The 25,625-nt window shown below is 37.3% G+C and overlaps 1 protein-coding gene across 5 annotated transcripts in view; it reads right to left on the bottom strand.

The window, feature by feature from the left end:
* HERC2 (HECT and RLD domain containing E3 ubiquitin protein ligase 2) overlaps positions 1-25,625 on the bottom strand; it is a 237,594-nt gene that overhangs the window by 188,329 nt on the left and 23,640 nt on the right. For all 5 annotated transcript variants that reach the window (XM_026510286.4, XM_026510288.4, XM_026510289.4 and 2 more), the window contains exons 4-5: positions 13,543-13,680; positions 3,407-3,626 (exon numbers count right to left, since the gene is read on the bottom strand). In XM_026510286.4, coding sequence (XP_026366071.1) covers positions 3,407-3,626; positions 13,543-13,680 — 358 coding nt within the window. The remainder of the gene's footprint in view (positions 1-3,406; positions 3,627-13,542; positions 13,681-25,625) is intronic.

The raw sequence follows: 25,625 nt of genomic DNA, 5'->3' as shown, positions 1-25,625 counted from the left end.
GTCAGAGGAATGTGCAAATACTAAAATAAAGTAAGTAACATTGAAGGATCTGTACAAAAATGTGATCAACAGATTTCTTCAGACAGCAGGATGACAATGTGTGACTTTTAGTTTCATATATAAAAACTTTTATCAAATGTCCTTTGTAAAGGAAGTTTCCTCCTTTCTCTGGTAAACAGAAAATAAACAGATAAATACATAAATGGGAGGTTAAAGGTCATGTAGTAAAGAAAAGGCAGTTCCGGAACACACAAATAACAATACAACAATGCCTAGGACTGCACACAGAGCTATGCAATCTGTATTTGCTTTGGATTCTTTTAGGTATATGGGATGACCAGGGGTGGAGACCCATGTATCTGTCCTATTCTCTTTTGCCCCCATCCTGCTGAGCTTACCCTCTCCTGAATTTAGTGCTTATCATTCTCATGCATCTTTTAAGTTTTTTACTACTTATATTGTAAAGTTAATGAGATATGCATGTTTAAAGAAGTTATACAAATGGCATACCATAAATATCATTCTAAAAAAAAACAATAATGTAAAAAGTATACAATATAAACTCAATCATGCTTAGCAAGTCATTTTATTTTCAACTTTACACTGTTGAGTATTTCTATTATGTACCATATTCTTCAAACTTACTAAAATTTGCTTTCACAATCAGGGGGAAATGCTATTAAAAATGGGTAATGAGGGACACCTGGGTGCCTCAGTCAGTTAACTGTCTGCCTTCGGCTCAGGTCATGATCCCAGGGCCCTGGGATGGAGCCCTGCTTCGGGCTCCCTGCTCAGCGGAGAGCCTTCTTCTCCCTCTGCCCCTCCCCCTGTTCGTGCTCTCTCTCTCTGTCAGATAAATAAGTAAAATCTTTAAAAAAAAAATGGATAATGATATAGAATGATCATCCCAAGATACAGCGTCAAGTAAAATTAGCAGTGAAGAATGTGGGGACCCCAGAGAGACAGCTAGTATGCACATCTATGAATCTTGAGCTTAGGAGGGGAGCTCATGAGGAGACACAAAAGACCTTAATTATGACTGCCTCTAATAAGGGGACTGAGTGCCTGGGAGACGGGAATAAGGAAATTTAAACTTTATTTCTGAATGAGAAATACAGCAGTCTTTAAAACAGAAAGCACACATGCTGAGTCTATTCAGATGAGGTAGGAGGAGCCCTCACCAGGAGAAAACTGCTTCAGGAGATACATGAAACTGGGGTTCCCCTCAGGCAGTTGTAACCTTGGCCCTAGAGAAAGAGCCCAACAGTCCTACACCTGTACAGTGTAAGGACTGCTAAATCTTCACTAAGTCACACTCTGTTTTACAGATACTCAAAAAAAAAAAAAAAATAGATTGGACTGATACCCATCCACACCAGTCAACTATCCAAACCATTGCTAGTTAGTAAAACCCACCACTATCCAGTAAGTTGAGAAATGAGGAAAAGAAATCTACAAAAATTTAGAAGATATCACTATACATCTAACAGAATAACTAAAACAAAGAAGTAACAACACCAAATGCTGACAAGGATGTGGAGAAACTAAACCACTAATACTCGCTGATGAGACTGTAAAATTGTACAGCTATTCTGGAAACAGTATAGCAATGTCCTACAAACCTAAACATAAGACATAAGAACTGAACTCCAGGGCATTTATTCCAGAGAAATGAAAGAGGTTCACACAAAAACTTGTGCACAAATATTCATTGCAGCTTTATTCATAATACTCAAAAATTGTAAATAACTGAATAACCTTTCAGTTGATAAATGGTCAAACAAAATTAGTTCATCCATGTCATAGAATTCTACTATACTATGATGATACATGCAACTAGTTGGAAAAATCTCAAGGAGATAATGCTGACTGAAAAAAAGCCAAGGTTACATAAAAGACATGAAGAACAGATTAGGGGCCACCAGAGGATAAGGCAGAGGGGAGGGGAAAGGAGATGAGTGTGGTATAAAAAGGCTCCTTGTCCTGTACTCTAACTGTGGCAGTGGTAACAGAAATCCACACCTCTGATAAAATCATATGGAAACACAAGCATACATGCATGCACACACAGAGCTGAGAACATGTAAAACTAAGGAAATCTGAGTGAGAGAGGTAATCTGTACCAAAGTCAGTATCTTCATTGTGATAGTATACCACAGTTTTGCAAGTGGCTACCACTGGGGGAAAGTAGGTAAAGGGTATAAGGAATCTGTAGTATTTCTTACAACTCCATGTGAACCACAGTTATCTCAAAATACATATTTTTTTAATTCTAGGAATTTGATTTAGTGAAAGGCAGACTCCAATTAATCCATCAACAGTCATGTCACCACAAAGAAAAAAACACAGAGAAAAATCGGTTGGGATCTCGGCCACTTCCGCATCTTAGAGAATTCAGTCTCATTCAACAAACACACACGAGCGCTTAGAGAGTCTTAGAATCTACCACCCTCATATGCAGAATCCCTCTCTGATCAATGATCACCACAAAGGACCACTCACTTTCCAGACAAGAAGGAAAGAAAGGACTGTGCTGCTCGCTATCACCACATGGGTAGGAATCCTCTGTCACTTAGTTTATCTTAAAACTACTATCAAATATAGGACATGTAATGTGATTTCAACTAGATTTAAGAAGGAAAAAAAATATGAAATGTGCTACATTTAGCCGTTCTTGTCTCCAGGTAACAAGATGATAAGGTTTTTTGCCCCCTGCTTCTTTCTGCCCCTGTACTTCCATGTGCTCTATAGGGAATAAAAGTCAGTATTACATTACAAATAAAACCAACTCTTCTTGCTACATAAAGTATGAGTTATATCTAGAAATCTTTTAGTCAAGCCTTCTGAGAACAAAACTGTGATAGACAGCTACATTTTGGAAAAATAAAACTTTATACAAGCCTTAAGCATTCTAGTTAATGTCTCAGAAAATCTGCTGATTTATACCAATATATTAAAAACAATATACCTGAAAGAATCTCTTATATAAAAGAGTAAGAAAATCACATTAGGAAGAAGAAAAAAGGCATCTAAACTAGCCAGGCACTAAATATCATGATCTGACTATTCTCCATCCAGTAGCAAAATAAAACAAAACAAAAAGAATGTAATATTCAGACCCCGTTTTCAAAAATCTAGACATGCTTACCTACACCATCGCTGGCTTCCACAGTCACTAACAGAAAAGGGTTTTAAAATAATGGCACGGATCATGAAGCATAGTCTGTTAATCTGAGCAAATTAGCAAAGCCATTCTCTAGATTATATGAAACATACAAAAAGGGAAAGCAAGAACAAAATATCATAAAATGAAAAATGGGACTATACTGCAAGTTGTACTTAAACTTTCCTAAACAAAACAGCCTGCGTTTTCTATTTTGCTGGTAGCAAGATTCCATATTATTACCTTTTTTTGTCCATAGGAGGCAAAGAAATGCTGCTGCTTTTCCACTTAACTTTGACATTCTCCTGGAAAACAGTTCTATTCAAGGCAATGAAATATCGTTCCAAGATGACCAGCCTCTGCTTGAGTCTTAGGGCTGAAAGGGTAGTAGTGGCTGACTGGATGGCCAGAGCTTGCTGCTCTTTAACCAACACAGAAAGACATTCTTTCAATTCATTCACATCTAGAAAACAGGAGAAGAAAATATCCAACCTCTCAATATCTTGCCTATAGTTTGTTACAATGTTGATAAAATGGATAATAGCAATAATATGTAACACCTGAGTACTTAATATGTGCCAATAAATGGTTTTAAGCACCTTACACATCATCAAGAGGTAATATTGTACATAGATTTTAAGGAGCAGGAAACTGAGGCACAGAGAATTTGCCCAAGGTGACCCAGAGGATTACGGCACACGAGACAGACAACTCTTAGCCACCACTGTATGCTGCCTCTGTAAAATACTCTGTTAAAGCTTTTAACACAAAATTATAAAGTCAATACTTCTCAGCAGCACATTTCTTACACACAGAAAAATTCTATCCATTGTATTTATGTTACATAACCAAACTCAAAATAAAAATGTTTCAAAAAAATTGCCCAGCATACAGGATTCGTGAAAGGTAATACACTTACTGGAATATTTTGGAAGAAGATAAAATAATTACAGCTGACCCTTAAACAACACAGTCTTAAGCTACACAGGTCCACTTATACACACATTTTTTTCAATAAATATATTGGAAAATTTATGGAGATTTGCAACAATTTGAAAAAACTCACAAATCACAAAGCCTAGAAATATCAAAAAAATTTAAAAGTGAGGTATGTCATGAACGCACAAAATATATGTAACTACTAGTCTATTTTATGACTTACTACCATAAAATCTATTATAAAGTTAAAATTTATCAACACTTATACATAAAAATACTTACAGCCTCTATAAGGTTGAAAGAAATGTAAACAACCCTAAAGATGCAGTATTAAATCATAACAGCATAAAATTAACCATAGTACAAACTTAATGTAATGTACTACTGTAATAATTTCATAACCACTCCTGTTGCTATTGCAGTGAGCTCAAGTGTTGCAAGTATCCACTTAAAATACCACTAGATGCTAATCATCTCCACATGAGTAGTTGTGTCCAGTAAATTGTGTATTACAGTTAAAAGTGATCTCTACTAGTTCTCATATATCTTTCATTGTGTTTAGTGGAATACTGTAAACCTTGAATAACACCATGGGATGCATACATAGTGCCACTGATGATGCCGGACATGCACCCAAGAGGCAGAGAAAAGTCATGACCTTACAAGAAAAGGTTGAATTGTTTGATAAATACTATAGATGGAGGTCTACAGCTGTGGTTGCCTGCCACTTCAAGATAAATGAATCCGGTATAAGAACCAATGATAAAAAAAGAAGAGGAAATTCATGAAGCTGACGCAACAGTCACACCAGCAGACACAAAAACACTGTACTTTCTGTGAAATACCTTTTTATGTAGTATTGAAAATGCAGCTTTTATGCGGGTGCAGGATTGCTATAAGAAAGGAATACCTATAGAGACTCTAATGTGATTTGAGAAAAAGTGAAGTCATTATATGATGACAACCTAAAGCAAAAGGAAGGTGAAGATCAAAAGCTGGAGAATTTAATGTCAGTAAGTTTGGTAATTTCAGAAAAAGATTTGACTTAAAAAATGTCAACAGGAGGGGCGCCTGGGTGGCTCAGTCGTTAAGTGTCTGCCTTCGGCTCAGGGCGTGATCCCGGTGTTCTGGGATCGAGCCCCACATCAGGCTCCTCCGCTGGGAGCCTGCTTCTTCCTCTCCCACTCCCCCTGCTTGTGTTTCCTCTCTCGCTGGCTGTCTCTCTCTCTGTCAAAGAAATAAATAAAACCTTAAAAAAAATAAAAATGTCAACAGGAGAAGCAGCTTCTGCCAATCAAGAGGAAGTAGACAAGTTCCCAGATGCCATGCAGAAAGTCACTGAGGAGAAAGAATACATCCTGCACAGGTTTTTAATGCAGATTAAAGTGTCCTATTCTGGGGGGAAAAAAATGCCACAAACAGCATTTATTACTAAGGAAGAGAAGTGAGCACTAGGACTTAAAGCAGGCAGGGATAGACAAACTGCACTGTTTTGTGCAAATGCAGTAGGTTTACGATCAGGACTGCCCTTGTCTATAAAGCTGCTAATCCCCGAGACTTGAGGGGCAAAGATAAACACCAAATGCCAGTTTTTTGGTTGTCCATCAAGAAGGCACGGATGAGAACCCCTTTTCTGGAAAAGAAAGGGAACTATTTAGTAACAAGAAAACATATGCAAGTACAAATCTCACTGGCAAGATAAATATATAGTAAAGGTAAGTGATTAATCATTTACAAACCTAGCATAAAGGTTAAAAGACAAGATTAGAAAAATAACTACAACTACAATAACTAAGAGATACACAAGATAAAAAAATGTAAATTATGACATCAGAACATAAAGCATGGGGGTGAGGGTAAAAATTTAAAGTTTTAGAATGCTTTCAAACATATGCTGTTATCAACTTAAAATAGACTGTAATAAATATATATCATATGGTTTCACTCATTTATGGAACATAAGAAATAGGAAGATCGGTAGGAGAAGGAAGGGAAGAATGAAGGGGGGGTAAACAGAAGGGGGAATGAACCATGAGAGACTGTGGACTCTGGGAAACAAACTGAGGGCTTCAGAGGGGAGGGGGGTGGGGGATTGGGATAGGTCGGTGATGGGTATTAAGGAGGGCACATATTGCATGGTGCACTGGGTGTTATATGCAAATAATGAATCATGGAACATTGCATCAAAAACTGGGGATGTACTGTATGGAGACTAACAAAATAAAAATTATTAAAAAAATAAAAATAAAAAATAAAAATTAAAAAAAACTAAAAAAAACTGGGGATGTACTGTATGGTGACTAATATAACAAAATAAAAATTATTTTAAATATATATATATATATATATATATATATATGTAAGGCTCATGCTAACCATAAAACAAAAACCTATAGCAGATACATAAAAGATAATGATAAAGAAATCTAAGCATAATAATAAAGAATGCCATCAAACCACAAAGGAGGAAAGAGAAAAAAGCAAAGGAACTACAAATCAGCCCGAAAACAATTAACAAAATGGCAATAAGCACAAACCTACCAATAATCAGTGTACATATAAATACAGAAAATTCTCCAATTAAAAGATGGAAGGGCTGAATAGATTAAAAAACCAAGATCCATCTATATGCTGCCTACAAGAGATTCACCTTCAGACATAAGGACACAGACTAAAAGTGAAGGGATGAAAAAAGATATTCCATGCAAATGACAACCAAAGCAAAGTGGGCGTAGCTATACTTGTATCAGACAAAACAGACTTAAAATAAAGACTGTATAAAAGCCAAAGAAAAAGAAAAGCATTACATAATGATAAAAAATGATTTAAAAAAGTCCACCCAACAGAAGACATAATATTTACAAATATTTATGCACCCAACATAGGAACAAATAAATATATAAAGCACATCTTAACAAACCTAAAGGGAGGAAAAAAATATCAGTACAGTTACAGCAGGGGACTTTAACATTCTACTTTCATCAATGAATAGATGATCTAACCATAAAATCAATAAGGAAATATCACCTTAAACTATGTATCAGACCAGATGGACTTAACAGATATATACAGCAAAAACAACAAAATATACTTTCTTCTCATGTCAACATGGAAATTCTCCAGGAGAGATCATATATTGGACCACAAGAAAAGTCTTAATAAATTTAAGAAGACTGAAATCACATCAAGCACCTTTTCCGACCACAATAGTATGAAACTAGAGATCAATTACAAGAAAACTGGAAAATTCACAAATACGTGGAGATTAAACAACATGCTACTTGGCAACCAATGCGTCAACCAAGAAATCAACAGAAGTCAGAAAATACCTTGAGACAAATGAAAAGAAAAATATAGCATACCAAAACTTATGGGATATAGCAAAAGCAGTTCTAAAAGGGAAAGTCATAATGATAAATGCCTACATCAAGAAACAAGATACATCTCAAATAAACTAACTTTACACCTCAAGGAACTACAAAAAGAACAAGTTAAGGGTAGAGTTAGTAGAAGGAAGGAAAAAAACAAAGATCAAAGAATAATGAAATAGATAATAAAAAGACAATAGAAAATATCAATGAAACCAAGAACTGTCAAAAAAAAATTGACAAACAGGTAGCTAAAGTCACCAAGAAAAGAAAAAAAAGAAATAAAATCAGAAATGAAAGAACAGATGCTACAACCAATACTACAGAAATACAAAAGATTGTAAGAAACTACTATGAACAATTATACACCAACAAACTGTACAACCCAGAAGAAATGGACAAATTCCTAGAAACATACAACTTTCCAAGACTGAATAAGAAAGAAACAGAAAATATGAAAAGATTTAATCAGTAATAAAAACCTCCCCCTCCAGGTGGCTCAGTCGGTTAAGCATCTGCCTTCAGCTCAGGTCATGATCCCAGGGTCCTGGGATAGAGCCCCACATCAGGCTCCTTGCTCAGTGGGGAGCCTGCTTCTCCCTCTCCTTCTGCCTGCTGCTCCCCATTTGTGCACTTGCTCTCCATCAAATAAATAAATAAAATCTAAAAAAAAAAAAAAAATCCAGAAACAGATGGCTTCACTGGTGAATTCTGCCAAACATTCAAAGAAGAATGAATACCAACCCTTCTCAGACTCTTCCAAAAAACTAAGGAGGAAAGAACACTTCCTAATTCATTTTATGAGACCAGAATTACTGATATCAAAGCAAGATAAGGACACAGCAAGAAAAAAAAATAGTTACAGCCCAATTTCCCTAAAGAACATACACACCAAAACCCTCAGCAAAATATTAGCAAACTGATTTTGTCAATATGATCAACTGGGATTTATTCCCAGGGATGCAAGGACAGTTCAATACCCACAAATCAATCAACATAATATACATCAACAAAATGAAAAATAAAAATCATATGATAATTTCAACAGATGCAGAAAAAGCATCTGACAAAATTCAACATCCATTTAAGACAAAAGCTCTCAACAAAGCAGGTACAGAGGGAACATACTTCAAGATAATAAAGGCCATATATGACAAGCCCACAGCTAACACTGACTTAACACTGAAAAGGTGGAAGCTTTCCTCCAAAAATCAGGAACAAGACAAGATGTCCACTCTCACAATTCACGTAACAGCAAATTTTTCATCAGAAACCATGGAGGACAGCTGAAAGCAACAAAATATTTTTGAAGTGATGAAAAAAAAAAGAATCATCAACAACCTAGAATCTAAAATCTAGCAAAAATGTCCTTCAGGAATGAAAGGAAAATCAAACATTCTCAAATGAAGGAAAACTAAGAAAATATATCATCAGCAGACCTACACTAAAAGAATGGCTAAAGGAAGTTCTCTAAACAGATTGGCAACAATAAAAGGAAAACCTTGGAGCTCAGGAAGGAAGAACACTATAAGTAACATAAGGGTAAATACAACAGGCTTTTCTTCATCTCTTGACTTTTTTCTAAATTATGTCTGAAGTTTCAACCAAAAATTATAATATTGCTAAATGTGGTTATAAATACATGCAACAAAAATATTTAAGGCAATCATATGAGCAGAAAAGGATAAAGGGACATAAAGGGAAGTAAGGTTTCTATATCTCAACCAAACTGGTTAAATGACACAACCAGGAAACTGTGCTTGTTATGTATGTATAATATATTAGACAAATCACTAAAAAGACTACACCAAAAAATAAACTCAAAAACACTACAGATTAATCAAAATGGAATTCTAAAAATGGTGAAGTAAAGCACAGGGAGCAATACAAACAAAACAAAAATGAAAAAACAGAGCAAACAGAAAATATATAAAACAGTCTTAAAACTCTAATTTATCAATAATTACATGAAATTCAATGCAAAGTCTAAATATGCCGATTAAAAGACAGCCACTGGTAGAGTGGACAAAAAACATAACTCTATTATATCTACAAGAAAGTGACTTCAAATAGGCAGATTAAAAGTAAATGCATAGGGGCGCCTGGGTGGCACAGCGGTTAAAGCGTCTGCCTTCGGCTCAGGGCGTGATCCCGGCGTTACGGGATTGAGCCCCACATCAGGCTCTTCCACTATGAGCCTGCTTCTTCCTTTCCCACTCCCCCTGCTTGTGTTCCCTCTCTCGTTGGCTGTCTCTATCTCTGTCAAATAAATAAATAAAATCTTAAAAAAAAAAAAAAAAGTAAATGCATAGAGGGGCGCCTGGGTGGCTCAGTCAGTTAAGCATCTGACTCTTGAGCTCAGCTCAGGTCTTGATCTCAGGGTCATGAGTTTCAAGCCTTATATTGGGTTCCATGCTGGGTGTGGAGCCTACTTTAAAAAAAAAAAAAAAGTAAATGGATAGAAAAAACAAAAAGCATGCAAACAGTAATCAAAGGAAAGCAAGAATGGGTATATTAAATAAAGTAGATGTCAGAGCAAAGATAATTACCAGGAATATAGAGCAACATTAAAAAATAAGAAAATGGTCAATCCACCAATAAGGCATAACAATTCTAAATGTGCATGCACCAAACTGCAAAAGATGTGACCAAAAAAACAAAAAACAAACAAAAAACCTATTTATACAGTCTTAGAGTTGGAGACCTCAATATTTCTCTCAACATCTGACAGAACAAGGAGACAGAAAATCAGCAAGGATAGGAAAGAACACAAAAACACCACAACCAACATCTAATCAACATTTAGAACACGCCAGCCAACAGCTGAATACATAATCATTCACAGCAAATATCAAAACAGATCATATCCTGGGCACAATACAAACCTCAACAAATTTAAAAGAAGTGAAAGCATACAGAGTATGTTCTCCAAAACAATGGAAAGAAACTAGAAATCAGTAACAGAAAAATACTGGGAAAATCGCCAAACTCTTGGGAACTAAACAACACACTCTTAAATAACCCATGGGTCAAAGAGGGAGGGAAATGAAAAATATACTGACCTGAATTAAAATGCAAATAGAATACATCAAAATGTGTGGGGAAAAAAGCTAAAGCAATCATGAGAGAAATGCATAGTACTAAATGGGTCATTTGAAAAATGGGAAACTTCCAAATCAATAAATATAAGCTCCCATCTCAGAAACCTAGGAAAAAACTAACAAAATAAACCAACAAGTAAGCAGAAAGATGGAAATAATTAAAAGCAGAACAATGAGAATGAAAATGTAAAAAACAATAGAGAAAAATCAATGAGACAAAGAACTGGTTCTTTCAAAAGATCAATAGAACTGTCACACCTCTAAGCAGGACTGACAAAACACAAAAAGAGAATAAACATAAATTACCAATATCAAGAAAGAAACAGGATCTACATATAATTAGAAGCTACTAGGGAACAACTCTACACATATAAATTAGACAACTTACACAACTTTGAGATTCCTCAAAAAATACAAACTATCTCAACTCGGCAAATATGAAACAGATCATTTAAGTTGCCATACAACTATTTAGAAAACTGAATTCATAATCTTAAAAATCCCAAAAAGGAAATCACAAGGTCCAGACTGCTTCACTGGAGAATGTTACCAAATATTAAAACAGAATTAACACAGATTCTAAACAATCTCTTCGGGAAAATAGAAAAGGAAATACCTCACAATTCATTTTAAGAGACTAGTATTAACATGATATCAAAACCAGAGACAGGACAAAAAAAATTACAGAATATTGCTCTCATGACTACAGGCACAAAATCCTTATCAAAATATCAGTAAGTGGAATTAAGCAATATATAAAAAGAATTATACATCACCACCAAGTGGTGTTTATTCCAGGATTGTAAAGCTGGTTGAACAGTTAAAAATCAGATCCTTCATATTAATAAACTAAATGGGGAAAAAAAATCACATGACAAATCAAGTGAGGTAGAAAAAGCATTTGACAAAGTTCAACACTCACTCATGATAAAACCTCCCAGGAAACTGGAATAGATAGGAACTTCCTCACCTTTATAAAAAGCATCTACAAAAACTTATGCTAACATTATACTTAACAATGGAAAGACTGAATGTTTTCCCCCTAAGATCAGGAATAAAGTAAGGTTATTCTCACCACTCTTACAAAACATAGTAAAGAAGTTCTAGCCAGAACAACAAGGCAAAAAAAATGTAATAGAAGGCACATAGGTTGAAAAGGGAGAAATAAAACTGATTGTCTATGTAGAAAATCCAAAAAAAATTTCCTAGTCAATTCAGCAAAGTTGCAGGACACAAGATAAACATATAGAAGTAAATTGTTTTTCTATATACTAGCAATGAACACACGGGTATTAAATTATCCAAAAATTATTTAATAATTTTTTTAATTTAACAATTTATATAGAAAGGCAAAGGAACTAGAATTGCTAGAACAGTATGAAAAAAGAAGAAGAAAATGTGAAGAACCAGTCTACCTGATTTCAAGACTTAGATACAGTAATAAAGAATGTGGTGTGGGCATAGAGATACACACTTGGATTAGTAGAATAGAAAAGAGAAATAGATGACACAAGTATACCCAACTTATTCTTGACAAAGGTGCAGAAGAAATTCAATGGTAGAAAGTTAGCCTTTTCAAAAAATGGTGCTGGAGCAATTAGTTATTATAAGCAAACAAAAAACAAAAAAACTTGACCTAAACCTCACATTGCACACAAAATTTAACTCAAATGGAACCGGAACATATATGTAAAACATAAAACTACAAAACTTTTAGGAAAAAACATAGGGGAAAATCTTCAGGCTCTAGGGCTAGGCAAAGAGGAGGAAGAGGAAGAAGCAGAGGAAGGGGAGGAAGAAGAAGAATAAGAAGGGGGAGAAGAAGAAGCAAAATCCACATTAAACTTGATCAAAATTTTAAAACTTTTACTGCACTTAAAACACTGCTGAAAGGATGAAATGATAAGCTATGAACTGAGAGAAATTATTTGGAAAATCACATATAAGAAAAAGGACTAATATCTGGAATATATGCAGAACTGCAAAAACAGGAGAGCATAAAGAAAAAGAAAAATCTAACTAGAAAATGGGCAAAAGACATGAACAGGTATTCCACTGAAGAGACACAGATGGTAAACAGCCACAGGATACTGCAAATTAAAACCACAATAAGATATCACCACACACCTAACAGAATGGCTAAAATTTTTTAAAAAGTGACAACACCAAATGATGATGAGGACACAGAGAAATAGCATCAATCATATGTTGCTGGGAGGGATATAAAATGGTGTAGCCACTGTGGAAAAGTTTGCCAGGTCCTCAAAAAAATTAAATAGAGAACTACCACATGATCCAGCAATTCTATTCCTGGGTATATACACAAATAATTGAAAGCAGAACTTGTGTATACTTATACTCATAGCAGCACTATTCAAAATCACTAAAAGGTGGAATGCCCATCTATGGATGAATGAATAAACAAAATGCAATATATACATATAATGGAATACTATACAGTCTTTAAAAGGAAGGAAATTCTGACACATACAACAACATAGATGAGCCTTGAAGACATTATGCTAAATAATGAAATAAGCAAGACATAAAAGGACAAATACTGTATGATTACACTTACACCAGGTAACTAGACTAGTCAAAATCCTAAAGACAGAAGGTAAAATTGTGGTCTCCAGGGGCCGAGAGTAGAGACGAAAGAGGAGTTACCATTTAATGAGTACCGAGTTTCAGTTTGGGAAGATGAAAGGTTCTGGAAATGGGTGCTGGTGGTGATAACAAAATAAATGTGAACACGTTTAATGTCCCTGAACTGAACTGTATACATAAAAATGGCTGAAATGTTAAATTTTATTATGTAGAGTTTTTTGAAATTATTAAATTTTAAAATTTAAAAATTTTAAGTTAAATTTTTTAAAATTCCATAACAACAAAAAAAAAATCCATCTATGGTATCTAGAAAAGAAGTGCCAGATCAAGCTTTTCAAAGTACCAGAATCTCAGTTCATAATACCTGGTTGCTTGCCCCATACCCAGCTCTCTAGGATTGACTTGGCCCTACATGCAGGTGCAGGAGTTTCTTCTTCATCTTTTTTCTCTTTGTCATTCAGATCTTCTTTCTTTGTTCCACTTTGAGTATCAACACCATCATCTAGAAAATCAAAAATTAAAAAAAAAATCTATAAATTCCTTTTCAAAATGAGGCATCCACTTGTCAGTCTCTTTGCAAATGTCCCTCCCAGAATGGAATGGTTAAGTTACAATATACATCATTAGTTGAATATTTGATGATTAAAAGAAAATAATATGAATCATCACCACAAAAGGTACAGTGCGATTTATGTACTAATGAATGGTCTAGTAACCCTTTTAATAAAGAAATCAAAATATCATTCAAATTCCTCTTTGAAGCAGGTCTCCTAAAGTATTCCGTCAATTTCCTACTACATTTCACAACTAATAAACTTAGTCTTTGATATTACCTAGTTGAATTTCATGTGAACTGCTTTCATACAGTGATCCCCAACTGCTGTGTCCAAAAGAAGGGAAGATGTGAAATGGTAGCAGGATTCAAAAACCATTTTTAATCTATATATTGCCATAGTCCACCAACTGAGAACCACTGCTACAAAGGACCACTGCCATTGACAAAGTATAATTCAGGAGTTTTGGGACACACACAAAAAAGCTGAAAACCATGACGTTGGGCCAATTTTAAGTTTCAGTCAAGGACAAATGTCATGAAACTCCTTACACCCAGCAAATAAAGACAGAACCTACCCCTGAAGTATAAATGTGTCCTATCCTAGAAGACCCTTACTAAATAAATTATTTTCTAAATGACATAATTATAAATATACATCTAGAGAAAAAAGATGGTGGAGGAGTAGGGGACCTTCTTTAAGCTGGTCCCCTGAATCGAACTGGATATCTACCAGATCATCCTGAAGACCCACGAATTCAGCCCGAGACGTAGGAACATACATCCAGATCTCCACAAAAGAACATCACCAGCGCTGAGTACTGAGGTATGAAGGGGGGAGCCGTGAATCTATGCACAGATAACTGAAGACAAACGGAAGGGGGAGGGTGCCACTGCGCTCGGGCACCAGGAAGCAGTAGCCACCTAAACTGGGGAGGGGGCCAGACTCACGGAAGGGTAGCCAGGGAGAAAGCAGACTGAGACCAGGAACTCAGGAGCGTGGGCGTGACCAGACTGCAAATAGGAGCTCCAGAGCACGCGCGAACCACACTGAAACGGGGAGCTCAGGAGCGCGCGTGGGAACTGGGGGGCTGGCTGTGTTAGAAGCACAAAGGACAAAGAGACAAGTGGGGACCTTGGCAGCGAGGACTAGGAGAGTGGCTGTGGGGCACACAACCCAGGAAGCTGAGGGGTTTTTAGCAGCACTGACAGAAACAAAGCTAAAGTGGCCAGGAGAGCTCACTGGAGAGCAGACTGCGATATCTCTGTTCTGAGACAGAGGCTAGGATACGGGCACTGCTGCTCTGACTCTCAGAAGAGCCACAAAAACCACCAGGGAAAGGCGCCAGAGAACAAAAGCCTGGAAATACTGGTTCACATTGTGCCCATCCCCACCCCCCCTCACAGGGGACAGGGCAACTCTACCCAAAGAGGGTTGCCTGAGTAAGTGCGGCAGGCCCCTCCCCCAGAGGGCAGGCTGAAAAAACAAGAAGCCCACATCCCTAAGGTCCCTATAAAACAAATGCACATTGCTTGGGTCCTGGTCAATAATTTGGGCTCTGTACAATGACAATGAGGAGGAACCCCCAACAAAGGAAAGAAACAGAGACTGTGGCCTCTGCCACAGAACTAATAGATGTGGATATAACCAAATTGTCAGAAATGGAGTTCAGAGTAACAATGGTCAAGATGATGTGTAGGCTTGAAAAAAATATTAATGAAAATATTAACGAGAATATAGAATCTCTAAGGGCGGAAATGAGAGCAAATCTGGCAGAAATTAAAAATGCTATGACTCAAATGCAGTCTAAACTGGATGCTCTGACAGCCAGGGTAAACGAGGCAGAAGAACGAATAAGTGAATTGGAAGATGACACGATAGAAAAGAAGGAAAAAGAGGGAACATGGGTTAAAAACCTCCAATTTCAAGAATGTAGATTACAGGAGATTACGGACTCAATGAAACGTTCCAATGTCAGAATCATTGGCATCCCTGAGGGGATGGAGAAAGAGAGAGGTCTAGAAGAGATATATGAACAAACTGTAGCTGAGAACTTCCCTAATCTGGCGAAGGAAACGAACATTTGTGCCCAAGAGGCAGAGAGGACCCCTCCTAAGATCAATGAGAACAGACCAACACCACGTCACATAATAGTACAATTTGCAAATCTTAGATCTAAGGATAAAATCTTGAAAGCGGCCAGGGGGAAAGAGAATCCTCACCTACAGAGGGAGGAACATCAAAATAACGTCACACATGTCTACAGACACCTGGCAAGCCAGAAAAAGCTGGAAAGACATATTTAGAGCACTAAGTGAGAAGAACATGCAGCCAAGGACCCTTTATACAGCAAGGCTGTCATTCAGAATGGATGGAGAGACAAGGAGCTTCCAAGATCGGCAGAAACTGAAAGAATATGTGACCACCAAACCAGTCCTACAAGAAATATTAAGGGGGGTTCTATAAAAGTAAAAAGACCCCAAGAGTGATATAGAACAGAAATTAACGATCTATAGAAACAAAGACTTCACAGGCAGCATGATATCATTAAAATCATATCTCTCAATAATGACTCTCAATACCAAAGGCCTAAATGTTCCCAAAAAACGCCACGGAGTTGCAGATTGGATAAAAAGACATGACCATCCAAATGCTGTCTATAAGAGACTAATTTTGAACCTAAAGATAAATCCAGACTGAAAGTGAAGGGATGGAGAACCATTTTTCATGCCAATGGACCTCAAAACAAAGCTGGGGTAGCAATTCTCCTATCAGACAGATTAAATTTTAAACTAAAGACTGTAGTTAGAGATACAGAGGGACACCATATTATTCTTAAAGAATGTATCCAACAAGTGGATATGACGGTTATAAATATCTATGCCCCCAACAGGGGAGCAGATAGATACACAAGCCAACTCTTAACCAGAATAAAGAGACATATAGTTAACAATACGTTAAGAGTAGGGGACCTCAACACTCCACTGTCAGCAATAGACAGATCATCTAAAAAGAAAATCAATAAAGAAACAAGAGCCTTGAATGACATACTGGACCAGATGGACCTCATAGATACACACAGAACACTACACCCCAGAACAACAGAATACTCATTCTTTTCAAATGCACATGCAACTTTCTCCAGAATAGACCATATACTGGGTCACAAAACAGGTCTCAACCGATACCAAAAGACTGAAATTATTCCCTGCATATTCTCAGACCACAATATTTTGAAACTGGAACTCAATCACAATGAAAAACTTAGAAGAATCTTAAACACTTGGAAACTAAGAACCATCCTGCTTAAGAATGATTGGGTAAACCAGGGACTTAAAGAACTTAAGCAATTTATGGAAACCAATGAGAACGAAACATATTGGTCCAAAACCTATGGGACACTGAAAAGGTGGTCCTAAGGGGAAAATACATAGCCATCCAAGCCTCATGCAAAAGAACAGAAAAATCTAAAATGCAGTCCTTATATTCTCACCTTAAGAAGCTGGAGCTGGAACAGAAGAACAGGCCTAACCATGCACAAGACGGAAGTTGATCAAGATTAGAGCAGAGATCAATGAATTAGAAACCAGGAGCACAGTAGAGCAGATAAACAAAACTAGAAGCTGGTTCTTTGAAAGAATAAATAAGATCAATAAGCCACTGGCTAGACTTATTCAAAAGAATAGAGAAAGGACCCAAATTAATAACATTATGAATGAAAGGGGACAGATCACGACTAACACCAAGGAAATAGAAACAATCATTAGAAACTAATAACAACAACTATCTGACAGGGGCGCCTGGGTGGCTCAGTCGTTAAGCGTCTGCCTTTGGCTCGGGGCGTAATCCCGGCATTCTGGGATCGAGCCCCACATCAGGCTCCTCTGCTGGAAGCCTGCTTCTTCCTCTCCCATTCCCCCTCCTTGTGGTCCCTCTCTCACTGGCTGTCTCTATCTCTGTCAAACAAACAAATAAATAAATAAATAAATAAATAAATAAACAAATAAATAAATAAATTTTTAAAACAACAACTATCTGCCAATAAATTAAGCAACCTGGAAGAAATGGATGCCTTCCTGGAAGCCTATAAACTACCAAGTCTGAAACAGGAAGAAACTGATTATTTAAACAGACCAATTAACTATGAAGAGATTGAAGCAGTGATCAAAAACCTCCCCAAAAACAAGACTCCAGGGGTGCCTGGGTGGCTCAGTCGTTAAGCGTCTGCCTTCAGCTCAGGGCGTGATCCCGGCGTTATGGGATCGAGCCCCACATCAGACTTCTCTGCTGGGAGCCTGCTTCTCCCTCTCCCACTCTCCCTGCTTGTGTTCCCTCTCTCGCTGGCTGTCTCTATCTCTGTCAAATAAATAAATAAAATCTTTAAAAAAAACAAAAAAAAAACAAAAAAAACAAAAAACAAGACTCCAGGGCCTCATGGATTCCCCGGGGAATTCTACCAAACATTCAAAGAAGAAATAATACCTATACTCCTGAAGCTGTTTCAAAAAATAGGAACAGAAGGAAAACTACCAAACTCATTCTATGAGGTCAGTATTACCTTCATCCCCAAACCAGGCAAAGACCCCATCAAAACGGAGAATTACAGACTGATATCCCTGATGAATATGGATGCCAAAATTCTCAACAAGATCCTAGCTTAGGATCCAACAGTACATTAAAAGGATTATCCATCATGAGTAAGTGGGATTCATCCCCGGGATGCAAGGATGATTCAACATTTGCAAATCGATCCGTGTGATAGATCACATCAACAAGAAAAAAGTCAAGAACCACATGATCCATTCAATTGATGCAGAAAAAGTATCTGACAAAATACAGCATCCTTTCCTGATTAAAACCCTTCAGAGTGTAGGGATAGAGGGTACATTCCTCAATTTCATAAAAACCATCTAGGAAAAGCCTACAGCGAATATCATTCTCAATGGGGAAAAGCAGAGAGCCTTTTCCTTAACATCAGGAGCACGACAAGGATGCCCACTCTTGTCATTATTGTTCAACATAGTACTAGAAGTCCTAGCAACAGCAATCAGACAACAAAAAGGAATAAAAGGTATTCATATTAGAAAAGAATAAGTCAACCTCTCTCTCTTTGCAGATGACATGATACTCTATATAGAAAACCCAAAAGACTCCACCTCCAAATTACTAGAACTCATAAAACAATTCAGCAATGTGGCAGGATACAAAATCAATGCTCAGAAATAAGTTGCATTTCTATACATGAATAATGAGACTGAAGAAAGAGAAATTAGGGAATCAATTCCATTTTTAATAGAACCAAAAATCATACGATATCTCAGAATTAACTTAAGCAGAGAGGTAAAGGATCTGTATTCTAGAAACTACAGAATGCTGTTGAAAGACATTGAAGAAGACACAAAAAGATGGAGAAACATTCCATGCTCATGGATCGGAAGAATTAACATAGTTAAAATGTCTATGCTACCCAGAGCAATCTACACTTTCAGTGCCATCCCGATCAAAATACCAATGACATTTTTCAAAGAACTGGAACAAACAATCCTAAAATTTGTGTGGAACCAGAAAAGATCCCGAATCACCAAGGAATTGTTGAAAAAGAAAAACAAAGCTGGGGGCATCACGTTGCCTGATTTCAAGCTATGCTACAAAGCTGTGATCACCAAGACAGCATGGTACTGGCACAGAAACAGACACATAGACCAATGGAACAAAAGAGATAACCCAGAAATGGACCCTCGGCTCTATGGTCAACTAATCTTTGACAAAGCAGGAAAAAACATCCAGTGGAAAAAAGACAGTCTCTTCAATAAATGGTGCTGGGAAAATTGGACAGCTACATGCAAAAGAATGAAACTTGACCACTCTCTCACACCATACACAAAGATAAACTCCAAATGGATGAAAGACCTCAATGTGTGACAGGAATCCATCAAAATCCTAGAGAAGGGCATAGGCTGTAATCTCTTCAACATTGGCCACAGCAACTTCTTTCATGACATGTCTCCAAAGGCAAGGGAAACAAACAAAAAATGAACTTTTGGGAATTCATCAAGGTAAAAAGTTTCTTCAGAGCAAAGGAAATAGTCATCAAAACAAATAGGCAACCCACAGAATAGGAGAAGAGATTTACATGAAACTACAGATAAAAGGCTGGTATCTAAGATCTATAAAGAACTTCTCAAACTCAATACACAAGAAACAAATAATCAAATCAAAAAAAGGGCAGAAGATATGAACAGACACTTTTCCAATGAAGACATACAAATGGCTAACAGACACATGAAAAAATGTTCAAAATCATGAGCCATCAGGGAAATTCAAATCAAAACCACATTGAGATACCACCTTATGCCAGTGAGAATGGCAAAAATTGACAAGGCAAGAAACAAATGTTGGAGAAAATGTGGAGAAAGTGGATCCCTCTTACATTGTTGGTGGGAATGCAAGTTGGTACAGCCACTTTGGAAAACAGTGTGGAGGTCCCTCGAAAAGCTAATAGAGCTACCCTATGACCCAGCAATTGCACTACTGGGTATTTACCCCAAACATACAGACATAGTGAAGAGAAGGGTCATATGCACCCCAATGTTCATAGTAGCATTGTCTAACATAGCAAAAATGTGGAAGGAGCCGAGATGCCCTTCAACAGATGACTGGATTAAGAAGATGTGGTCCATATATACAATGGAATATTACTCAGCCATCAGAAGGAACGATTACCCAACATTTGCAGCAACATGGACGGGACTGGAGGAGATTATGCTAAGTGAAATAAGTCAAGCAGAGAAAGATAATTATATGGTTTCACTCATTAATGGAACATAAGGAATAGCAGGGAGATCTGTAGGAGAACGAAGGGAAGAACGAAGAGGGGGTAAACAGAAAGGGGAATAAACCACGAGAGACTATGGACTCTTTGAAACACTGAGGGTTTCAGAGGGGATGGAGGTGAGGGATTGGGCTAGGCCGGTGATAAGTATTAAGAACGGCACGTATTGCATGGAGCACTGGGTGTTATACGCAAACAATGAATCATGGAACACTACATCAAAAACTATTGATGACTAACATAACAAATAAAAAATTAAGAAACAAATAAGGAGGGCCCGGCGTATAATGAGCACTGGGTATAAGACTGATCAATCGCTAAACTCTACTTCTGAAACTAAAAATAAACTATAAGTTAATTAGGTGAATTTAAATTTAAAAAAAAATAAAATTTGAAAAAAAATTAAAGATAAAAAACATAAAATGTTATATATGTATCATTCCATTTACATGACAGTTCTCAAAATGGAAAAACCACAGTGATGGACAACAGATGAGTGGTTGCCAGGGATCAGGTGTTGGGGGAATGTGTGACACAAGCAGAAATAGAAGAGTTTTCTAAGGATGATGAAACTGTTCTTAATCATGATCACAGTGATAGTTACGTGAATCTATATATGTGTTAAAATTCATTGAAATGAACACCTAAAAGAAATCATTGTACCATATTAATTTTAAAAATAAAAACTGTTGAAAAGGTTTTCCCTAAAATTACAAAATTTCAACTAAGTTCAACAAACATGTTATTTACCACCCAGCACATCAAAGCACCATAGTAAACACTTTTATACAAAAGTAAAAGATACCTTCTTTAGCCCTAAAGAACCTCTAAAAAAGACATATCACATACGTAACTAACCAGTACATATCTGGCTTTGGCAAGGGTCCTGAGTCAAGTATCAAAGAGCAGGGAGGACGGCTGGAAGAGAGTCTGAAAGAAGCATTTTCAGGCAAAGAGCTGGGTCCTGAAAGCTGGAGTAGGACATGGCCTCGGGCCAGTAAGACATGAGGAAATGCACTAAGGGTGAGGGGAGAACAAGTTTCCATCTGCAACAGATAATCGTCTATCTTGACCAGAGAAACCAAACACAAATTTAAATACGTCTGATTTATTTAGCCCCTTATTTTAACCTAATAACACGGAAAGTGTGACAACAAAGTAGAATCTTAAGAAACAAGATACATGGGTGCCTGGGTGGTTCAGTCAGTTAAGCATCTGCCTTCGGCTCAGGTCGTGATCCCAGAGTCCTGGGACCGCATCCTGCATCAGGCTCCCTGCTCAGTAGGGAGTCAGCTTCTCCCTCTACCTCAGCCCCTCCCTGAACTCCTGCACACACGTGCGCAAGCGCACATGCGTGCTCTCTCTCTCTAATAAATAAGTAATTAAATTAAATAAAAAGATATATTTAATTCGAAAATCATATCCCAAAAAGTAGGACATTAAGTGGGGGGAGCAGCTAATGGAAAATGAAAATAAACTGATGTGAACTACATAATACTACATAAGAGTACCTAGCCAAACAACATTATACTTTTTAATCTTTACAAACGACCTTTCAAGGAGGCAGGCTTTGCTGTCTCTAATTCACAGATGTAGAAACTGTGCTTCAAACAGCCAGGTCCTAGCTGGGGCTAGAACATATTGCTGGTTCTAACTGCTAGGCCCTATTCCACGGGGGTGGGGGTGGGGGCGGGGGGGGGGGGGGTCAACCACTCAGAGCCAGGGACCAACTTCAACTCAAGGCTGGTTTGTGTCTGTCCCCAAAGCTAAGATTTTATGTTTTTAAATGATTGAAAAATAATCAAAAGAATAATATTTTGTACTATTAACTTAACATTTTAGTGTCTGTTAATAAAGTTTTATTGGCACAAAGCCACATCCATTTGCTTAGTTTTATCTAAGGCTGCTTTGGCACAACAACTGCAAGCTCCCATAGTTACCACATAGTTATGGTCCATAAGGCTTAAAATATTTGCTACCTGACCCTTTACAAAAACTTTGCAAACCCCTGATCTACACAATTCTACAAATTTTACAAATAAGAATACAAAATTCTCATTTTAAAGTTTATATACTGGTCATGTAATCTCTTGTCCTGGATGAAAAGCTTTGTTTGACAGTCACCAGGAAGCAGACAAGAAGCATTACTAAGCACACCTAACATTTTATTCTCAGGAGCATAAATGAGAACATTTACAACAGCAAAGGCAGAATGACACCACTGGAGGTTAAGAAAACAACAGAGAATAATAATGAAAAATAATTAAAGTAAGAAGAAGAATTAGCATGACCAGTTCAGAAACAACATCACATTAGTTTCAGTACTTGCTCTTCTTTTTATGGATGCAAGGCTCAAAGTTTACAGAGAGAGAATGAACAGAACACAAACTGCCCAAATAAATCACAAATCATAGAAAGCTGGGGAAAAGGGGAAAGTGGGGGAGTTGACCTTCCTAAGAACCCAGGGCAATATACCCTAAGGAGCCACTGATGGGAGAGAGCTCTACCACCTGGTCCCTGAAAATGGAACTAGGACCAGGACTTTAAGACAGTCCTGTTCAGTTAGAGCGAGGAGGTTTTTACAAACCAACCAAAGTGATTTCCATTCAAATCGTTGTGTCTAGGACGTACAGAAAGAGTGCCAAGGTGCAAAGGCTTGGCGAAGGCTTAGGGCCCAGGGGCAGCAGCAGCCTAGAGGTAGAAGACACCTCTTCTGTCTGGCTCCCCCAGGGCAGGTAGGAGACAGCCCTGGGCCACAATCAGGAAGACTAGCATTTCAATGTTCAGGAAGGTTCACTTATATTTTGTTACCTTAATCACTACCTTTAAGAAGCTTTAAAGAAAGATTGTCGACTATCATTTGCTTCTCAAAAATAGATTATAGGAGAAAACTATGGATAACTAAGCATATTAAGCAGTGTTCTCCACAGAAAGAGAACCAAAAGAATGTGTAGGGAGAGGGAGACAAAGCAAGAGATGGAGAGCGATGGCATTTATTTTAAGGAATGGGCTCATACAATTATAGAAGTGCAAGTCCAAAATCTGCAGGACAGACTGGCAGGCTCAAGACCGAAGAAACAGTTATGTTACAATTTGAATCCAAAGGCAATCTGGAGGCAGAATTCTTTCTTCTTGGAGGAGGTCAGTCTTTTTTCTATTCAGGCTCTTCAACTGACTGGATAAAAGCCCATCCACATTATGGAGAGTAATCTGCTTTACTCAAAGTCCATGGATTTAAAAGTGAATCTCATCTAAAACACACCTTCAAAGAAATATCCGGAATAATATTTGACCAAATATCTGGGCAACACGGCCCAGCAAAGTTGATACATAACTATCACACTAAGAATCCCAATTAATCAAATACTACTTAAAAAGAGATATTATATGTTTTTGTATGACATCAAAATTTTTTTCTATTTATAAAGAAGTACAATTTTAAGAGATTTCAGCTATGAAAACTTTCTAATAGAACACAAACACAAAAGTGGTCATTCAAATTTCCCTTGATAATCTATTGCATTTAAATATACAGCGCAATCCCACAAGTTCATTTCTTCTTTTGTTTCTCTTGCCTTTGGAGATGTGTCATGAAAAAAGTTGCTGTGGCCGATGTCAAAGAGGTTGCGAGAGAGTGGTCAAGTTTCATTCTTTTGCATGTAGCTGTCCAATTTTCCCAGCACCATTTATTGAAGAGACTGTCTTTTTTCCACTGGATGTTTTTTCCTGCTTTGTCAAAGATTAGTTGACCATAGAGCCGAGGAGGGTCCATTTCTGGAGTCTCTGTTCTGTTCCACTGGTCTATGTGTCTGTTTTTGTGCCAGTACTGTCTTGGTGATCACAGCTTTGTAGTATAGCTTGAAAACCGGCAACGGGATGCCCCCAGCTTTGTTTTTCCTTTTCAACAGTTCCTTGGCGATTCAGGGCCTTTTCTGGTTCCACACAAATTTAAGGGCTGTTTGTTCCAGTTCTTTGAAAAATGTCATTGGTATTTTGATCGGGATGGCACTGAAAGTGTAGATTGCTCTGGGTAGCATAGACATTTTAACTATGTTAATTCTTCCGATCCATGAGCATGGAATGTTTCTCCATCTTTTTGTGTCTTCTTCAATGTCTGTCAAGAGCGATTTGTAGTTTCTACGATATAGATCCTTTACGTCTCTGGTTAAGTTAATTCTGAGATAACGTATGATTTTTGGTGCTATTGTAAATGGAATAGATTCCCTAATTTCTCTTTCTTCAGACTCATTGTTCGTGTATAGAAATGCAACTGATTTCTGAGCACTGATTTTGTATCCTGCCACATTACTGAATTGCTCTATAACTTCTAGTAGTTTGGGGGTGGAGTCTTTTGGGTTTTCCATATAGAGTATCATGTCATCTGCGAAGAGGGACAGTTTGACTTCTTCTTTGCCGATTTGGATACATTTTATCCCTTTTTGTTGTCTGATCGCTGTTGCAAGGACTTCTAGTACTATGTTGAATAATAATGGTGAGAATGGGCATCCTTGTCGTGTTCCTGATCTTAAGGGAAAGGCTTCCAGCTTTTCCCCATTGAGAATGATATTCGCTGTAGGCTTTTCCTAGATGGTTTTTATGAAATTGAGGAATGTACCCTCTATCCCTACACTCTGAAGGGTTTTAATCAGGAAAGGATGCTGTATTTTTTTGCTTTTTCTGCATCAATTGAGAGGATCATATGGTTCTTGACTCTTTTCTTGTTGATATGATCTATCACACGGATCAATTTGCAAATGTTGAACCATCCTTGCATCCCAGGGATGAATCCCACTTGCTCATGATGGATAATCCTTTTAATGTACTGTTGGATCCTATTAGCTAGGATCTTGTTGAGAATTTTGGTGTCTGTATTCACCAGGGATATCGGTCTGTAATTCTCCTTTTTGATGGGGTCTTTGCCTGGTCTGGGGATCAAGCTAATACTGGCCTCATAGAATGAGTTTGGTGGTTTTCCTTCTGTTTCTATTTTTTGAAACAGCTTCAGGAGAATAGGTATTATTTCTTCTTTGAATGTTTGGTAGAATTCCCTGGGGAACAAAA

Source organism: Ursus arctos, unplaced genomic scaffold (assembly GCF_023065955.2).
Source record: "Ursus arctos isolate Adak ecotype North America unplaced genomic scaffold, UrsArc2.0 scaffold_28, whole genome shotgun sequence".
In the NCBI taxonomy this organism is placed as follows: domain Eukaryota; kingdom Metazoa; phylum Chordata; class Mammalia; order Carnivora; family Ursidae; genus Ursus; species Ursus arctos.
The sequence above is the reverse complement of the archived record's forward strand: the minus strand, read 5'-3'. Positions and strand labels throughout refer to the sequence as shown.